This window comes from Neolamprologus brichardi, chromosome 5 (assembly GCF_056152115.1).
Source record: "Neolamprologus brichardi isolate AB-2024 chromosome 5, ASM5615211v1, whole genome shotgun sequence".
NCBI classification, from domain to species: Eukaryota; Metazoa; Chordata; class Actinopteri; order Cichliformes; family Cichlidae; genus Neolamprologus; species Neolamprologus brichardi.
In genome coordinates, this window is record NC_142108.1 from 22038146 (window position 1) to 22059393 (window position 21248).

General features: G+C 38.7%; 1 protein-coding gene across 3 annotated transcripts in view; it reads left to right on the forward strand.

The window, feature by feature from the left end:
- The window catches only part of raly (RALY heterogeneous nuclear ribonucleoprotein), a 115577-nt gene that overhangs the window by 70041 nt on the left and 24288 nt on the right, over window positions 1-21248 (forward strand). For all 3 annotated transcript variants that reach the window (XM_006783028.3, XM_087841334.1, XM_006783029.3), the window contains exons 2-5: window positions 1617-1945; window positions 6922-6991; window positions 8088-8135; window positions 20450-20613. In XM_006783028.3, the coding sequence (XP_006783091.1) occupies window positions 1690-1945; window positions 6922-6991; window positions 8088-8135; window positions 20450-20613 (538 nt within the window). In that variant the 5' untranslated portion in view covers window positions 1617-1689. The remainder of the gene's footprint in view (window positions 1-1616; window positions 1946-6921; window positions 6992-8087; window positions 8136-20449; window positions 20614-21248) is intronic.

A 21248-nucleotide genomic window follows, 5' to 3' on the forward strand; every position in this document is an offset into this window, starting at 1 on the left:
AAGTTTGTTTGGTTTCACATCCTTCCGTGCATGTGCAGTATTTGGACGGGCGGGGGGCATGCACCCCCAAGTTTGTAAATGTGATAAGTCGAGAACAAGGTGACATAAGACTTTCAAACGGATACCATAGGTGAATCCCTGTGGCCTTGAACCCAAGTTTAAGGTCAGAAGTCAAATTTCCTGAAAATCCTGTGAACTCAATAAATTGAAAAAAAAAATGAATTTAATTTGATACCTCAGCTGCATCTAGTTCAAATCCCATGGCCTTGGCCTCAAGATCAGCTTTTCTGAAAATCCACTAGGATTTTCAAAACACAGGTGCATTAGGAGGCTGAGGGATAACACTGGGAGCTGCCAGTACTTTTATTTTTGCCATCAGCATTTCTCTTCTCTCCCCTTCTTTGTTTTGATGCTTCACTGTCCACACATCTGTTCTGTTTTTCCTCGTTCTTCTTCTGTTACTGATTGAGTGTTTTTTCTTTGACCCTTTTAATCTTCTTTTATGTTTTAAATGTTTTTTACTTTCCTTATTTATCATTTTTCCCATTTTTGATTTTACTCATTTATCCAGCTGTTATTAAAACAGATAAAAGGAGGAGATCACTTTGTGGAGAGGGTGGCGATTGCTACGTGATGCTTGTTATATTAGTTTTCAAATTCTGCTCTGTCATCGATTTTGGTTGTCTTGTGATAAAACAGCTGCATTTTGGGCCACCATAACTTAGTGGATCAGATCAACATCGTTGCTTGTTATCATTGTTTTTCTAGATATTCAGATTAGACTGTAGCTGTTCTTTCCTTTTCACTTATGGAAGTGGTTAGTAATTAGTACACATATAATTATAAGTAAATACAATTTTAGTCTCTGTTTGGTGAAAGACTTTATTAGAGGAATGAGAAGAGCTTAGTTACTGCAGTTATTGCTGATCGGCTGTTCTTTCAGTATTTGTTGTATTTATTCTCTTTAATTAATTAATCTAAAGAAGAAGAAGAAGAAGAAGACTGAGTGGATTATAGAAAGTGGTTTGAGCCTAAAGAAGCATAACTAACAAATGGTTTAGGATCATCTGATCCCGAAATAAAAACAAGCTTCATCAAAGAAGAAATGTTTATACATATAGATGAATTTTTGCAAAAAAGAACTTTAAATTTTAGAAAATAACCTTTCAAATCCTTGTAATGAGTCGTATCATGTGCACCGATGTCTTTAAATCTGTATGAATAATGATCGAGTGCCTGTTTATTCAACAAAGAAAACTAATTTGCTTTCAGTCTCAAATTAAAGGCCCAATTTTTATGACTAATGAAGCAGAAAAGAAGTGGGAGGAGAGGGAAAAAACTTGGGAAGAATTCAGAAAATAATCAGCATAACTAGAGTAATTGGTTGGTATTGTGTGGAGAAATACATACATATACAGCTGTTGTCTGTGTTTTTGATGGGACATCAGTCTACCCTGAATTTAGTGTGTTGAAAGGGAAGAATGTTGGTAAAGAAATCAGCATTTACCTCTTTGCTCAGTTATGAGAATAATTCTTAAATGTCTGTCAGTGAGACTCCAGCAGCTGTCCTCTATTATCTGTCACTGAAACCGAAAATGTATCTTCTCTCTCTCCAGATACTTGTCTGTCTACATTGCTGCCTTCCAATCCATCCATTTGGCACTTACCTCCATCGCCATTCTCTCCAGGATGTCACTGAAGGTACAGACCAGTAATGTGACCAACAAGACAGACCCAAAGTCCATCAATTCACGGGTGTTTATTGGCAACCTGAATACAGCGGTGGTCAAGAAGTCTGATGTTGAGAGCATCTTTTCCAAGTATGGCCGTGTGCTTGGCTGTTCTGTGCACAAGGGCTATGCCTTTGTCCAGTATGCCAGTGAGAGGCATGCCAGGGGAGCTGTGATTGGGGAGAACGGCAGGGTGCTGGCAGGACAAACACTCGGTAAGTTGATGTGAAACAGCATGTGAATTATACTTTTAGTTAATAAAAAAAGATGAATAAAACTTGAGACTTTTAGGACTTCCACATTGTGAAACGACACTGTTGGTCTATTGGATTAGATATTCAGTTGAAGCTTGTAACCCACAAAAGGATTGATAGATTAATGTCTTCAGAATCTACAGTTTTGTTATAATAAAACTAACATCCAGCAGCTCTGACTACAACAAAACTCTCTAACCTGTGACAACCCTTAACCATCATTACATTCAATTTCCTCTTTAGTCTGTCTGTCTCTCTCTCTCATATATATATATATATTTTTTTGCTATTGCGGAGAAAAAAACATATCAGAGGAGCAAAAACAGTTAAGCGGAGTGTGCCTTTAAGCTGCTGGAGTGATTTTCTCCCCCTGCCTGGTCCCCCGGCGAAGCAGGAAGAGACGAACTGTCAGTGAGCTGGTGTGAAGAACTCGACTGGTTTATGCTCAGTCACTGCAGGGCTTCAAGCACATTTCTTTAATAGCTTCTCTCAGTGCGGCGTGTGCGAGAACGAGAATGTACGTGAATGAGTGCAACTGAAAGAAGCATTTCTGTGTGTGTGTGTGTGTGTGTGTGTGTATCTTAGTGTTCTTATAGTGGTTTGAAAGGTTAACTGCTCTTTCACTAACAAAACTCTCTCTCTCTCTTCCACTCTCCTTCTTTGTGTGTGTGTGTGTGTGTGTGTGTGTTTATGTGTAATGGAGGATAAAGCTGTGACAGCTAAGGGGCCTCTAAGTGATGCTCTCTGCACCTCTGCAGCTTTTGTGTAGGTGTGCGTGTGTTGCTGTGAAAATCATATAAAAGCCATCTTCTTTTTCTGTACCAAATATCTTTTCATTCTCTTATCCTGTTTTCCACTCTCTGAGGCACTTTTTTAGCATGGCCACTAACTTAGGGATTCAGTTTCCTTTTTAACAGAAGACTCAAACAATACAGCCAATGACATGAAGACAGTTTATGCTGAAACTGTCAAAAGACAAACTCTGCTAACAGACTGCTTGAAAAAATAGAGTCATAAAAAAGCAAAAAAAAATGTGCAATACAGCAGAAAAAAAAAAATCATCATAAGAAGAATCATACAATTTTCAGACACAGTAAAATTAACAGTTCACCTGTAAAACAACCACTCACTAGAATGGGTTTCAGGAGACTTGGGCAGCCTGAGGTCTACAAAAAAAAATAATCTTAAATCATATGAATTCCCAAATATGACAATATTCCTGAATCATGGTCAGTAACATCACAAAATCAGTTATGCAGCAATAAAAATGCCCCATGAGGTTTGCTTTTGTACATTTTAACACACGTGTAACATGTTTGTCAGTTATCAAAACCATTAGTTTTTAAATTCATGGGGAACATACGTATATACATATACATGAAGTATATTGCACTCATCCTGTTTGTTTCCAACAATTTAAATGTTAAATTAAAAAAAAGTAAATCAATAAGCAGAATATAGAATTTAGCTGATATATGTAGCTGCCATAACTTTGCTTATAGCTTACTTTAACTGCACAGTATTAGTTAGTTTGTGAGAATTAAAAACAAATTATAATAAATTAAACTAATAAACTCTATAAAAATAATCAGCATGGATTACTTCACATATGCAGGCATAACCACATATTATTATTACAAGAATTTATGTATAATGATGTCGTCCGAAAGTGTTTTCATAAAATCTGGTGTCACCAGGCTCTTCTCAATCTAGTCCAGCGAGCGAGGGAGGAATCAGTAAGCTGCTTTAATACTCACCTAAGGCACAAAGAGTACTGTACAAGGTATTTGCCTCAGTGTTGTCCTCAAACTTCTGTAAACACTGTAAAACATAAGAAAAAACCCAGCATGTTTTGTCATCAAACACATAGTTTGACCTTTTGCTTTAGATAAAAAGACAAAGTTAGTGCTCCACCCAAGGTTATCATATCAGCTGAGAGTAGTATTGATTCATAAACCACTATTCTAATAAACTACTAATTTTAATGCGCCGATCAGCTGACAGATGAGGTGTTTTTACAGACTGAAATGACTTGCTCCTCAAAGGGACATTGTGTGTGTGTGTGTGTGTGTGTGTGTGTGTGTGTGCTTGTGTTTCCCTTACAGACTTCTTCTTTAAATAGCAGGACCTACAGGTAAAGTCAGTGAGGCATATGGAGCAGCAGGTGGACTGTGTGTGCGTGCGTGTGTGCGTGCTTGCACAGTTTTTCACTAGGTCATAGAGGGGAGGGTATGTGTGTTTGTGTGTTTCCTGCAAACCAATGGACTCCAACCATTTTCACACCTGGCTGGAGTCACAGTTCTGGATCACTGCCTCAAACTCACACACACACACACTCACACACACACACAGGCACGTGCACACTCTCCTTCACGGTGAAGTTAAAAGGCTTGAATCTGTAGCCTCTGGTTGCTGAAAACTCACTTTCCGTCCTCATCCTCGCTCCATCCTGTTATTATCCTCAGTGGATGCTTTTTCTTCATCTTTCTTCATCTCTGTATTCATCTTTCAACATTTCTAAGATAAAAACAATTGTCTGCGAAATTTAGTAACTCCGTGTTTTCCATCACTGTAAAATGTACAGGTTGTTTTTAGGCGATAAGACCTCATGTAAGTTCAGAAATGTTACATCTGCCTTCGTAGTATTTAACATAGCAGAAAACTCAAATGCGCAGTACAGCCAAACATGGCTCAACCACAGTATCCAAATGCAATTTGCTTATCCGTCAACTTCAAATCCTTTTATATACTTTTCAACTTGTGGTGATGTCTTTATGCTTCAAGTGCTGCCTGCACTACATAAAATTTAACAAGACAGGAGCATCACCTTATATTCAAGCAGAGGAGGATTTAAGGGGGGCTGGTATTGGATGACTAGCATCAGCTGCTTTTTTTTAAGTAGCTCACAGGCGCTGGCTCATTAGCAGTTTGTTGATTAACAATTATACTCAAGCAGATGAACAGAATGGCCAGTATGAGCTAAGACGGTTTGCTCTCCTAAAATGCTCGTGTCACCAGCGTTTCCGGTTGCTTCCTCTGTAACCGGCCCAAACAGCTCTCCATGTAACATTTTGTTTCTGCCTTAACTCACACGACATTACAATAATGTTATTAAAACGACAATATTATTACATATTGTTTTATCTGATTCTTTATTTAATATTTCTGATTTTAGCAACGTGCTATGTATCCTCTCCTTGTAGTCAAATACGATCACAAACTAGTGCTAGTAGTTTTGCAGAACTGAGATCACAATATTATTGATTTATTACTAATTTAGCTTAAGCAACAGCAATTTTAAACTAGCAGGTTTTCAGCAACTTTTAATTTATTTTATATTTGAATGTATTTTACTGCTTTACTGCATTTGTCTGTATTTTTACTTCAGTAAACTTTACAATCTAAAGATACTTTGGAGAGTGAAAAAGCACGTGAACACTGCACATCAAACTTGAAGAGGTATTTTCCCAAGTTGCCAGTAATTTTTGCTTGGAAATATCTAAATATCTCACTGATTTCCGAGAGGCTGCAGTATCAGTGCTTGATTCCGAGTTCTGGGTTCCAGTCTGATACAAATCTGCTGAAGCCTTTTCGTCTGTATGGAGTTTGTTTCCTCCAGTTTTGTGAGGCTTTCGTAGAGATGCTCTGGTTTACTCTTACAATCCAAAGTCATGCAGGTTAGGTGAACTGGAAAGTAAATGCTGTTCTGTGATAGACTGGTGAGCTGTGGTGCTCCCTGACCCACTGCATGCTGGAATTGACTCTGCTGCTCTGGTGACCTTGAACCATGAAGTGATTTAGAAATGGATGGATGGTGATTCATCAGTGCAAGTTCTGTTTTTCCCCCTCTGTTAGCAGACTAGCCATTAACCATCTACCCATGCTGGGTGGAAATAAAGCAAATGAGCTCTAATAGTCTGTTAAATTTAAGACCACAACGTAGAAATCAGCTCATGACATTTTCATCATTCATAATGACAGATCCTTTGTTTTCCTTTCACTGTGTAATTAACAACACAAATTTGAACCAAAAAAAAAAGAAAACCGTCTCAACAAACTGTCTTTAATAATCTTACAGTGAGGACGCATTGTTCTTAGTTTCTCTACTATTTTCCCCCCAATTCATTCAAATCATTTTGCCTCCTGAAAACATACAAATTTCATTAATCCTAACTTGGTGTAATTAAGTTTTCATACTTTAGTTGATCATAATTACTATTGCAGTATTTACAAAACATTAGAAGAACACAACAATTATTTGAGGACTTGAGGGGAGAAAAGTGATTTACAGATTATTGTTGTTGCCTCAAAGGAAGATGATACTGGGTTAAAACATGCTTTCCAAGGTTTGTTTGGTTGTCAGTCTGTCTTTGTTAGACCTGTGGTTGACAGACAACCTCTTCAGGGTATAGCCTGCTTTTATCCCAGTCAGCTGAAATCAGGCGCTCCACGTCTTTAACTGGATGTCTGATTCAGAAAGTTCGCTGACAGTTTCTTTCTTTTTTTCATTTTCTTTCATTTTATTTGGCCTACAAAGCAGCTACATATATTTTTAATTGCTTCTACAACCATGTAATTATTGTAGAGCATGTACTTTGGATGTACTGTTATATTCCTTTTTGCCATAAGAGAATGAGCGAAGTAACAAACACAACTGAGGGGTTACTTTCTTGTTTTTTTCCCCTCCCCTTCTGTACCTAAGCGGGAACTGACCTAACAGCTGGCACTGTTATTGTTGTAAAATAGCTCAACAGCTACCTCTAGTGGAAGTTACAAGATAACACAGGAACTGTCTTAGATCTAAGTTAAAGACACCGTACAGATAGGGTTACTGTTTTGTGATCTAGCTACAATACTTTTTAATGATCGATTAATATAATTTTATTTGGTAGTTAACAGAGTGTTTGTTCTTTTTTATATATATATATATATTCCAGATATCAACATGGCGGGAGAGCCAAAGCCCAGACCCAAAGGCCTGAAACGATCAGCAGCTTCTCTCTACAGGTACACACTGCTATTTATCAGACTTATTGATTATTTGATTAATGTGTCACTCAAATTCCTAAGCAGCTCTTTGAGTGTTTCGGGAACTTGCTAAAAAGCTTCTTTTTAAGGCCAAGGGATTGATTAGGAAGCCTGGCAGAGAGTAATGTGACCACAAACGGTATTACTACATAAACAAATGCACACACACACACACACACAAGGAAAGTTGTAGTATAGCATCAAAACCACCTACAATGCATAACAACAATTTTCCTTGTGGGATCAATAAAGTTTCTATCTATCAATTTGTAATAAACCCACAGCAGACCTCATGCTTTTCAGCACTTTATTCGCAGTTGCTTGTTTACAAACTGGCTGCAGCTGTTCAGCTCACAGCCACATACTCCAACATCAACAACACTCAGGACCCAGCACAGCCTTTTAATACAGGTGCGGCATGATAACTAATGGCGCTCAGGTGTGTCCGCCTCGCCGCAGAAGATCCACCGACCACGCCCTGCCGCACTATCTATCTATAAAGAAGTAATGAGGACTAAGAAATCCTTATTAAAGTCTGTTCTGAATGATTTTATTTTATAGTCTTTTCTTTATATTTACATTGGTGCAGAGTCATGATCTACGTCACTCTACCATTTAAACCTGTCATTGTCTGAATACTAGTGTAGGCTCATAGCTACCAACTGTGATACTGTGACGCTGGTCATTTTTAGTGATAAAAGAAACAGGTTTATTTTTTGACCTGCTGCACTTCACTCTGCTTCTCAGGACATGCTAACAGACTGTGGATGCTAACAGTAATTTTAAAATATGTGTCATAAATGCACTGATTCTTGGCCTCTAGCAGTCTGTTTGAAGATCTATTGTCTCTTGTTTTATCTCTGGTTTGAGTACCTTTTGTCTGGTTTTCTGGTTTCTTTCCCACACAGATTGTAACTATTTTATACACTCTTATTTTTCATTTGTATTTTTAACTATAAACTGCATTGAAAAGCCAAAACCTTTTTTTGTCAAATGGTGCTTTATATGCGGTTTCATGCTCGTGTAATGAAAACTACTCTATGACTCTATGTTGTGCTGTGCTTTTTCTACCCAGCGGCTATGAGTTTGATTATGACTACTACAGAGAAGACTTCTATGACAGGTAACACATGGACTGTTTTCAGCTGTCAGCAACAGGTTAATCATGATAACCCATTTAGGTAACACATGGACAGTGTTGGGAAGGTTACTTTTAAAATGTATTCCATTACAGAATACAGAATACATGCCCCAAAATGTATACTGTAACGTATTCCGTTACGTTACTCAATGAGAGTAACGTATTCTGAATACTTTGAATTACTTAATATATTATCATGCTGTTTACAACTACATGAATGTACTATTGCTGTGATTTATTACTGTTACTGAAGGTCTGCGGCTCCGAACCGTAGTAAAGGGACCTCTGGCTAATACGTCGGGTCCTGTGTCGGGCTCGTAGCTGAAAACTAGCTTTACTTTGTTGTCTGGGTCAACTTAGCTAGCGAGAGACAGAGAGAGGCGTTGAAAGCAGTGTTGCCAACTTAGCGACTTTGTCGCTATATTTAGCGAGTTTTCAGACCCCCTAGCGACTTTTTTTCTAAAAAAAAGTCGCTAAAAAAAGACGTGAAAGTGCGTATCGCTTTTACTCTCAACAAGCAGCGGGTGCTGTAACGCAGTCAGTTCTTCTTTTACTCTTATGCTGTTTTGTGGATCACAAGGTTTAAAACTACTTATACACACACACACAAAGTAACTCCACCAGAGTGCCTATTTCGGGTCACTTTTGGCGGTCCAAGCCCGGGTAAAGGAGCAGGGTTGGAATTGTGACATTAAAAAAAACAATAATTGCTAAAAGAAATTTAATTTGTAGTTCTAAATAAACTCTAAATGCATTTAGGACGTTTTTTATTTTGTATTTTAAATACGTAACGGCGGTACATGTATTCCGTTACTCCCCAACACTGCACATGGACATCTCTATCCAGCAGTAACAGAGAAAGTATGGTTTTTAGGCCCTTTATTGGTTTCCAGTTGCGGAATGTAAAACTGAGGAAAAAATGTTTTGACCAATATATATATATATATATAGAATAAAAGAAATTTGTAAAGGTGAAAATATTGGGTTGGATATTTTGATCTATAAAAAATGCCACAAATTTGAAAAAGTTACAGTATATCACTTATTTCATTATTTTACAGTTCCCAGTTTCTTCCCAAAGACCACGACCACCCTTTACTTATCCGATAACACAGTCCCACCCCCATCTATAAACCACCACTTTGCAATACCAAATTCTATGTGTAATAACCCAAATTGTATATACATAACACTATTATTTACATATTTACTTTTTAACAGCAGATTGTATATGTGCACATTTTATATTTTTTTCTGTTAATACTGTTGATATGTATATACTGCTGCAGAATTGTGCTTCAATAAATTATTTCTAAAAATTTGATTTCACGTATGTAAGCCTAACAATTTAAGGACTATAAGGTGTGATCTAAAGTTTTTGACTTTAATGTAACTGATTTAAATCAGCTTTCCCATTAAGATTATCCAGTTATACACTACTTTCAACTATTTTTAGCTATTGTTGTTTTTAGATCATTCCCTTCATGACCGCTTGCTCTTCCATGTCTGCAATTTCACTCTGGACAAACATCAACTTCTGTTTCAAATTAACACAAATTACATGTGGAGGATCTTTCTGATGATGATAGCTCGGTCTCTGGCTTTGACCCAGACGTTTTCAGCAGATTTTATTATTGGAGGCCTCCAGGCTGAGACTGTCAAAGCAGACTTCTAATACTCAGCAGAAATGACCTGAACTTGGCTTTGTGCCACCATGTGTCATCACATCGAAAATTCAGGACTTTTTTCACCATACCGTTTGCTCATCATCTGTCTTACATACCAGTTTTTGCATCCCAGAGAGTTCTCCTCGTCCCTAAAATAAAAAGTCAAAGCTAAAGTCTTGATGTTGGAATTTCATATAAAAGAACCAGAACATCTCCTAATGACGAGCCACTACTGAAAATGCAAAAATGCACGCCTTACTTCACATCACAGAGTCCAAATGCTGTGATAAAGGTTAAACGAGGTCTTTTCTCACTGTTTCATGTGCTGGGTAGGATCTCTTAACAGTGGGGACTTTTATACTTACTGATGAACTGCAGCTTTTTTGAAGAGACTGATTTATATTACGGTGCCCACTGTGGAGGCTGTCACAAATCCTTACAGCAGCAAGATTCTATGAGCTGATATTTATGACAGCAAAACTTGACAGTTGATCAGATTTAATGCTAACACAGCAGGAAGGCTAACAGTATTTTTCATCATAGTGATAAGATCTAGAAGATTTCAGACAGAATCTTTCAACACAATATTTTCCTCCTTAAGGGCATTTTTTTTATTTATTTATTTTTATTTTTTGTACCTTTCTCTCAATAAGTCTTATCAGAGAAACATCTGGTTGAATTTAGACAATTTAAATTGACCTCTGCAGTCATGTCACAGTGTGGTAACTATTACTGCTCCGACAAGACCAGGTGAAAGTCATCATCAAAGGCATTGCAGTTGTGGTTAAAAGAAAAATAACTTCATCTGTACTCCAGGAATTCCTCAGACTCTAAGCTAATTGTTGTTCCAGTCATGTATGTCTGAAATGATTTTCATTAGTGTTAAGGCCTTCAAAATAAAATGTTTACATATTTTTTGCTTTTGTTTGGTTTTGCTGCTTTTTTCTTGTTGAAAAGAATAAATAAACTTTTATGAAAAAAAAGAAAATTTGGAATAGGCAGGATAAGTCACAATCCTAAAAAAACTGGAACCTTTTTTCATTTTATTGAAGAGTTTGAGCAATCACTTTCAGTCCACCCTGGAAAAAAGTGAATATAAGTGATAACAACCTCTTTAAATGTTATTTGGAGGCAGGTATTCCATTTAAGGAAATAAAATTTAAAGTGTGGGTTGTAGAGATGGCCGTTGATGTGTCTGCTGTATTTGATCTGGTGTGAACCGTCCCCAATCTCAATTTCCAAAGGACATTAGAGGAAGAATTGTTCTTGACATGCAAGAAATTTAATACTGTTGTTATTCTCATCAAAAGCACAATAAATAATCCTAAAAGACATGAGAAACAGCTAAAAAAAAAAAAAGCAGAAACCTCTACAATTTGCAAAAAAAAAAAACCTTTCTTGTTTTTGTGTTTTTTAAGCTTTAAAATGAAGGATACCACAAGTGAAAGATATATCAGTTTTTGTTGTTTTTTTTTTGCCTGTCCCATTTGGTTCTTTAGCCGTCAGAATTGTTGTCTGAAGACCAACAAGGATACCCAATGGATTTATTTTGCCAAATGGATCATCATGGCATTGCCGTATTGGTCCATTTGATCAACCTTTGTTTTTATTATTTATTTTATTTTATTTTCAGTTGTTACAGACGGGACAGACATGAGTGAGGGATAGGAAAGGGAGAAAGAAAGAGGAAGGAAAAGAAAAACAGAAGGGGAGAGGGACAGTGAGAAAGGGGGAAAAAAATCTCCGGGATCACCTGTTGAGAGAGAAAGAATAGAAAACAAGCAAAAAAAAAACAAAGCAACATACTAAACACAACACCATCGCATTAATCTAGCTAAGTGTAAACAGCAGTAAATACTAAATATTGAATGTTGTTGTGCAGCACGCAGGACCGACAGCGCACAATGTGCTTTGAAGTAGCAGCCAAGAAAGGTGTGATTTAAGTCTACGAACAGTGAACACCCATGTGTACACCTGTGTGGATCAGCGCGCTTGTATTCATATGGTTTCCCCATGTAATGGTCTGCAAGAGGATGTAGAGAGCCATAGCCCCGTCCCCCAGGGCATGAAGCAGGCATGGAGGAGATCCAGGCCCCAAACATTCAGAGGCCCCAGAGTGCGAGAGCCCAAGGAGGACCACCGGAGGGGCACCCGTGCCACCCTCATGGGAAGGGCTGAGGATCCCCAGACGAGGGGTCACCCAGTAGCCACCGAGCAGAAGCTAGAGGGGGCTGTGGGTGAGTGTGGTGAGGGGAGATAGGCCTCCACACTTTGGAGGGCCTGGGAGTTCCCAGAGGGGTGGAGTCTAAGACCCGACCTGACATATAGACACAGACAAACAGGCACACACAGACACAAACATGCATTCCCACCCTCATGCACACATATACAAACACTCAACACTCACCCAACGTAAGGATTGACATAAATGGACATGAACACACAATCACACTCCCCAAACATACTCTATACCCCGGGTCCAGGTACCCTCGCCCCCAGAGGGGGAAACGGCACCCAGACCCAAGAGATGATTACCCTTCCCTCCAGGGTGGAGGCAAGCAGACCGTCCCAGGCTCCGCAGCAGCAGGGAGGCCAATCGGACAGCCAACATCTCCTCCCAGCCCCCCCGCCTCGATGGCTAGTAGAGAACGGGGGTGTGTGAAGACCCCATACCCTCCTCCTTCCGCTCATGTGTAGTGTTGCTGCGTGTTGCTCTAAAGTGCATTTAAAACAAGGGAGAGCATGGTGCTGCTGCCAGAGAGCAGCAGGTGTTAGCACGGCGCCTCCCGAGAACCCTCAATGTCTACATGGATTTAAAATTGAGAGGTGGGCACCGGCACCAGAGGTAGGTTTGAATACACAGACCGTCTACTGGACGCCGTTAACGTGCCCACCCTCAAGGCCCTATATATATGTGTGTGTTATGAGAGTGTAAGTAATGTGGATGTCTAAGTTGTGAGATAAAATTGAGGCACAGGTGGCCAGAAGGGGATGGGGGGGGGGATGTCTCCCCTGCACCCTGGTGACACACCCGCACCCCAAGGCCCTACCTGTGTGGATGGGTGTGGTGGAGCGGGAAGAGGGAGGTAGCCGGGGATGGGGAGGAAAAGAAGGGAGGGGAGGATGCCCCTCCCTAGGGCCAGCTCCCCCGCTGACCCCAGTAGGCACTCCCGTCCTCTGGTACCCACTAAGGCAAGGGAGCCCAGGCCCATCCAGACCGGGGCCTACGGCAGCAGCACCGCCAAGCCCCACAGGACCCGGGGCAGCCCACCCTACCCCACCGTAGAGGGAACTGTACCCACCCCAACATTCAATCATCTCCCAGACTACACAAGACAACAGACACCCAGCTTAAGTTTATTCTCCACCTCTCCTATGTCTCTCCCCCACCTGCAGAGTGGACTCCTGCAAGGATGGAACAACCTCCCTGCCAGTTGAAGAGCCCCCCAGTTAGGCCGATGCACAAGAGGCCCCCTGCGCCAGGGCTGAGCCCCCGTGCACCAGGATATATATGTTTTACAAAGACTAAAGGTTCCACAACACTTCAAGACAAAAATAATAAAATGAAGTGCACACCATTAACGAAACTTCATCGGAGCTGTTGTACTTCATTTGCTACCTCAAGGCTTCCACGCCATACAATGGCTGAAGGTGGTGATGGTGAAGCTGTTTGTGACCTGACGTTTGAGATAGTTTCATGATGCGCCAAGACAGGAAAAGAAAGAAAGAAAAACAAAGCACACAGGAAAAAAGAAGAAAAATTATTCAAATAAGAAAAAGTGTTCATATCTTACACTGGCCAAAGTTTAACACAGTTGATGATCTGACTCCAGATATGTCCTAGAGAGGAAAGCTTTAAAGTGCTCCTTTTTATTTTTGTACTTGGAGTACATTTCCAAGTCTGTACTTTTTATTATTTATTACTTTAAGTTAAGAAGTTGATTGAGTACTTCAGCTTTTAATTTTTTCAAAAATGTTCTTTTACTTAAGTATCTCTACTTTTGCCACCTCTGAAGTTATTTTGTTTGTAGTCCAGGGTGGTATGATTGTACAGCAGACATCTTTAATGACATTAGAAAACAAGAACTGGGTGAACAAGTTTGAAATGTCAGTAAGTATATGACTTTTGACCACAACTGTTTGCTACAGTATACATAAATATAACTGAAGTAATGTTGCTTTGTAATGTGTTACACCCAACACTGGTTATGGCATATACACACTCAAAATCACAGAGTTACAAGGAGAGCGTTCTAACCTGCAGGGCAACTAACACTATTTGGAGAATATTTAATATCAAAAGTATATAAAAATTAACTCAGAAGAGATAGTAGAGAAAATAAGCATCTTTCTCCCATCTTATTCTTTCACCGAATTATTAGGAGTGTAAATATGTTTTATGAAAAGATACAATTCCTATATATAGGAAAGACTAAACTGTAAGCTCTAGTAGCTTGATTTGCAGTCATAAGGACGGAATGAACTGAGGTGCAGACCAGCAGGGTTAGAAAGAAAAGTCACAATTTTATTTACACAATCACCAAGTGAAACTATATACAGTGCAAAGGGTTAAGGATTTCCAGGGAAGGAAGGGAAACGGGTCCAAAAAACAGACTCTCGCGCTCCACACTCCACTCCTTTGTCCTCATACTCGCGTTTCTGCTCCACACCACACCACACCACACCACACTGCCAGACTTCAGGGAAAACAGGTCAGGAAGCAGGACCAGGTCCAGGGAATTGAGGTTACTCAGCAATCCAGCAAAGAAGCCCACTGAACCACCATCTTAAATAGTGGCTTGGGCAAAGAATGCAATCAGACAGATGTCTGATTGCATTGTGGTTGATTACACCAGGTGCGTGGGCCAAGGGTGGGAGCCCAGGTGATCACCTCGAGCTCCGCCCACGCAGACAGAGGAAAAACAGGAGAAAGAGACAAAAAAACAACATGTGGCCTTAAAACTAGGTCAGCCAAGGAGACATGGAGACCATGACTCTAACCCCCTTTCTGTTGGAAGACTAGCTGAGGTAAATAATGTATGTGCTCACAAAGAAATTGGAACACAGATCTAACCTAGAACTGTCACTAACCAGTTTGGTAGATAATAGTTATTTGGTCTAAATATGTTCACATTTTCTTTTCAGTTTAGTGTTCAAGGTTTGAATTAAATGTGTTATTTTCTGTGGAAACGACATTTGAACGACAACATTTCTTGTCATTTTCCGATATACTGTCACTTGCAAAAAAGTGTCTAAATTTATTTCACTCAGCATGCCATAAAGGATTAATGGCCTTTGTGTGGATAGCATATGCAATCCTGTGAACCCAGCGTAAACCAGTTTCTGTGGTTTAGACTTGAAAGATCATTTATACGCACCATCAGTTTGAAATTAAATAAGCACCTCATCCAAGGATTAACACAGCATGACTCTCACATTGCCAATTTATTTAAAAGACAAGTATGTCAGAATTGTAGAACGAAGTGGTTGCTTCCTACAACTTATTTAATACTTGTATATACTATTAGGACAATATTTAAAGAACACACATATTTAATGACTTCCCAATTGTAGACCCTATACACGTTTAAAGCTAATCAGGAAGAAACCGATTTGTGTATTTACACCCACAGCAAAGTCAGTGAAGTGTATGCTTACACTTACTACGCACGCACAAGTCATGGTCTTAACAATAAACAAGTGAAAAAAAAACTTCTCTGTACATCTCTGCCACACCAGCTGTGAGCCTCACGTAGTGTAGATATCTACTGTCAACAGATATCTTCTTTTAAAATTAAACACTAAATTTAAAAAAAACAAAAACAAAAGACAGCCTCACTCTAATTAATTGTGGCTTTCTTTGCTAAAGATCAGATAGAGCATAGGAACAACAGAAAATTTATGGCCAAAGGTTTGTGAACACCCGTGTGTGGCTGGTGAAGATGTTAAAGCTACATTCATAGGACATTCATATGCTGTTATAATAATTCATTGCTCTGGAAAAGATTAGCACCAGATTTTGAAACCTTTCTGCAGTAATCTGCTTTCATTTAGCTACAAGATCATTTCAAAAGTTGGGAACACGCTCACAGCCTTATCCCAAATAATGTTTGATGGGGATTGATGTGAGCCAAGTTATTCCAGGCCAAACTGGCAAAAACATTGCTTCATGAACCTGGCCTTGTTTACTGTTACAAGTTTAGGATCACTGTACACACAACAACTTGATTGTATTGTGTATTTACAAATAAAGCATTGCATCAGTGAGTTTTTTTGTCTAATATTAGTAATGTGCAATATTCCATCTATTACTTCTTTTATGTGACACTTGCTCCAGACTGGATTGTCGTGTTGGCAGACTTGGGAAAGGGCGGGTAAGATGCGCCTCCACACGGAGGCATCCATGTCCCATTCTTAATCAGGTATCTGAATCAGCCACCTTAACTGGCTTATTTCAAAAGCTTTCCAAAGAACAGCACTGCTACGCAGAATTCCTTCCAGATGTTTACAGTCGTATTCCCAGTGTTCAACCACCCTGCGAAGAAAACAAATCAATAGTTTGCACCCGCTCACCTTTTGGCCACAATTTGGGTTCTCAAACCCATTTCAGTCCCTCCAGCTCCGAAACCATAGTTGTAGATTTTTTTCTGAGCTCAAGTGGGCAGACACATTTTGTTAACAGTTGGTGAAACATGCTGACCAGCTGGGCCACAGACCTCAGCACTGATTTACGCCCAACCCATGTGTCAATCTCACTTTTTCACTCACATTTTTAACTGTAAAAATATTATAAACAGTCCAGGCTATAAGTATTTTTATAGATTAAGAGTGTTCAGGCTGAGGCTGTGCACATGTGAAATAAAATACGATGACCCTAAAATTGAAAAATCTGAGTTAAGTGGATCTACTTCTATATCAAAAATGGACTCTATGAGAGAGAATGCTTCTGCTGTTGTCTTTTTTCCCCATTCTTTTTACTGTATCTTATTTATTTTGAAACTCATGACCCTACATCACCTGAGCTGGGATCAAAGTTTATCCTCCTCCTAAAGTATGATCTTTACAGTAAATCAAGGGATCAGGGACTTTTTCTGCTGGGGTTTGCGTGGCTCAGCAGAACAGCTTTGCTTTAATGGTGGTATTATGTTTTCATGTTACACAATATGATTTACCATTTCATGGTTTTTATTAAGTTAGGGGAGGAAATCGCCATGCCATCTGGACAAATTATGTACGATGATTATCAGCTCTTTGACTTTACAGTTTTATTGCTATCTGCAAAAATCTCAGTTTATCTAATATCTGAACAACCTCCAGGAGTGTGTAAATCTAGAGGTTATGGACTTTGTTTGGGCGTATTACTGAAAACAGACCAAAAAATGATGTTGCTTGTCCAAAAAGTTTCAAACTGCAGGCTTGGGTGGATAGCACATAATGTAGTAAAACCAAATGGAGGTCATTGTTCCCAGAGTGGTTGAATTAAATCCCCATAATCCAGAAGGTTTCTAAAAAATGTCATTATTTTTCATGACCCGAATTGAATAACCAAGACATGACATGTTTTCTCCTGGGTGTAAATAAAGATTTTGATTTAAGCAGTTAACTTTTTAACTGTGCCCAAATATGTACTCTGACCCGAGGTTCCTGGAACCCTTTTTCAGACTTGGGACGTTAAATTGTAGTAGTTCATTGCTCTTCCACAAACAGAAGAGATGGCCACATTCTTACCATTTAACGTAAATCAGTGTGTTACGCAGAATGGGATTATGTTGTTGAGATTGCATTATAGAAATCTGCATAGTTTTATAAATTTATTACTCTTTAAATTATTTGTTCTTCTCAGCGATGCTAAATCAGAGCAGCTCCGAAAAAGTTTCCTGTGTTGAAAATACATACAAACAAGCAACTGTTGAGTTCCTGCTTTTTATTCAGCTACAGAGATCATTAGAGCTGGCAGTCACATCTTTTGCTTTTAATCTCGGGTTATTTGTGATGGGAGTGAAATAAATACAAATATATATAAAAAAATAGTAAAATAAATGTATGTAATAGATTATTTATCTGTTTCTCCTAATCAATGCCCTTAATGAGGGCTGGCCTTTTCTCATTATAATTTGTAGAGCTGCTTAAGGTTGTGGACTACACCTGAACCCACAAAACAAGTTCAACATGGCCAGGTTTTCTTACCATTAGCTAGCGCAACAAAACTTAAAACCTCAGTAAGAGATAATGGCTTTCAAGCAGATATAGAAAATATGTAAATGTTTACCTTTTTATGCGATAAAAGAGTCACTGGCTTTAAATAGTAAATGGCCTGTATTTGTATAGCGCTTTACTAGTCCCTAAGGACCCCAAAGCGCTTTACACATTCAGTCATCCACCCATTCACACACACATTCACACTCTGGTGATGGCAAGCTACATTGTAGCCACAGCCACCCTGGGGCGCACTGACAGAGGCGAGGCTGCCTGACACTGGCGCCACCGGGCCCTCTGACCACCACCAGTAGGCAACGGGTGAAGCATCTTGCCCAAGGACACAACGACTGAGACTGTCGAAGCTGGGGCTCGAACCGGCAACCTTCCAATTACAAGACGATTACAATCCCAACTCTTGAGCCACAATTGCCCATTTAACTGACATTCTGTCCCTACTTTAGCCTGGTTGTTGCTAATCTTTGCCAAATAAATAACCAGTGGCAGATATTGCTAAATGAAGTTAATTCAAAACTATTTTACAATTCATAATTAAGAATCAACTTGTTTGGGCCGTCGTAATTCATTTCTGCTCCTCAGCTTATTCTGCTTATTCCAATTTGTTTAAAGACATTTGATGGTTATTGAATTGCCTCGGCAGTTTCACAGCATGAGCTCATGTTTCTTTTATTTGCAGCAACATGTTCAAAAACAACTGAGATTTAAAATTGAAAATGTTTCAAAAGGTTTAATTTATTACAGTTTTCTGTTTGGTTGAACTGTAATGTAACCCAATTGTATTACTTTGCCAACATAACTTTGCATATATTTTTTAAACTTGTGAAACATGAAGTTCATAAATTTATTTAAGCCATCAGCAGACTGTCATCAGGGAGTACCACAAGAAAATGAGGCTCATATGTTGGATTTCAAAAACGACATTTTTCCTCTGGCTCTTTCTGTGGACTCTTTCATAAAATGATAAAATGATGCCTGCGTAAATTATTTTGCCTTAGAATCTCTAAACCACTTTTATTTAGATGTCATGCTCAATAAAACACAAATGCCAAGCTTTGAAATTACTAAAGGCTCAAAACATTACTAAATCACTGTGCTAAAGCCACAGGGGTTAACAAACTACCAGAAGTTCCACACAGAAAGATCAAAAATATTGTTTTTCCACAATAGTAATAAAGTATTTTTTCAAAGTGTTTATCCTCATAAAATCCAAGTACACCATTTGCAACAGATGTTTTTTCCAAAAGCTCTGCTGAGAAGTTACAAGGCTAATAGAATACCTTAATAGTTGTTGTTGATTTTTTGCTGAGCAGTGGCCAATGGAAGTACTAAAAAAGCCAGGCACCTAATAAATGTTGGCCATTAAATCTTGGTATTGTTTGGGTGATTTTTACGTATAGCTGTGAGCAGCACAGTCACAAAGCCAGACATTCTCAGTTTTACTGTCAGTTTTTTTTTTTTTTTTTGCATAAATTATTTATTTGAATGTAGGTTTTTTTTCCGCTTTTTTTTAAAGCAAATTTCCAGACACATCCACATATCCAATCTCACACTGCTTCAGTAAGGCTGTCGAGGTCAAGGCTCTGGGGAGGCCAGTCCATGACAGATGTTATGTATTTTTCTATCCAGGTATACTTGTACTGTACTGCAGCATATTTGGGATCATTGTCATATTAAAAATTGAAGTTTTTGTCAATCTAATGCTTTCCAGATGGTGGATACAAATATGATCATACTTTTCTGAATTTGTAATTCCATCAATTTTGACAATTTTGACAATTCTCATTCACACCACTAGGTGAAATAGCCATAAACCATGATAGAGCCTCCACTGCATTGTACAGATAGCTATCAGTCAGATAGTTTATTTTAGGCTCCCAGTACAATCTAAGGCAAAGTTTTATTCATAAAGCACATTTAAAACAATAAATTTGACCAAAGTTCAGCACATGAAATAAAGGATACACAAAAAAAATAAAAGATACAACACACACACATACACCAATAAATATCTAAAAAAAAAAAAAAAAAAATCAAAAGAATATAAGTGATAATACAACATCTAAAGCTTCCATCTTCTTTTTTTATCTTCCACTTGTCCAGTTTTCTCAAATTTTTCAGTGACACTCAACACACAGTAGTGAGGTATCCCAAGTTTTATGCAAAAATACTATTTTATGCTGTCAAACTGTTTCATCTTCTGCATTTTTCATAGATTCAGCTAAAGATAAATGTAGTTTTTGCTGGTACACTACGTCATTTTCAAAACATTGCCTCCTTATTTGACCTCTATTCTCCTATCTCAACATTTCCTCTTGTTTCCCTCCTTTTTAACCCTCCTTTCTATCTTTCTTTACTTTGATGCCCCTGCTTCCTTCTCATTCTTTCTGTCTCCCCTCACCTTCCTCTTCGCAGGTTGTTTGAGTACCGTGGCAGAGTGTCTCCTGTTCCACGTGTGGTGCCAGTCAAACGCCCGAGAGTGGCTGTGCCCCTTGTACGACGGGTCAAGTCTCTGCCTGTCAAACTGCTGGCGTGTAACGCCTCCATCCTCCCAACCAGCAATGGCAACAAACAAAGATGTGAGTTTCAACGTGTACAAATGAACAAACCATCAGCCAGTTTTGCTTTACAAGACACTGTTGTAAAGCATTGCAGTACCTACACCACATTAATCCACCATTAAAGTCTGATGTGTTGACTTTAGTTTGTCACTGTTTACTTTTCCAAGTAGAAGTAAAAATAAATATCGAGATTTTAAGAAAGTACATATATTGATATACAACTCTGTACATATAAATTGTTAAATACTCAAACTGTCAGTGATATTGATTTTAGGAAAAACACACAGCTCTGTCACCAAACATTTTCCTTCTGACTACATATATTTCTTGCTTTTCTCTTATTCATTATCTCTTATGGTTTAATTTCTAACCAGCTCCACCCTGTCTCAAACCTCCTCTTCATCTATCTTTCAAGCCCTGCTTTTACATGACATTGGAAGGCCAAAACATCAAGTTAATTCTTGTCTCTCTCTTGTTTTTTCTCTTGTTTTTTTCTTTCCTTTTTTTTAACCAGTTGCCCATCACATGAATTGAAGGCATATTAAGATTCTAAACAAATTATGCAGAGGCCCTGTCAGCTCCCTGAATTTTTCAGTCTACGTAGAGCTCACAAAGCAATTTACATGTTACAGATTTAAGTGTCTTTCTGTGTA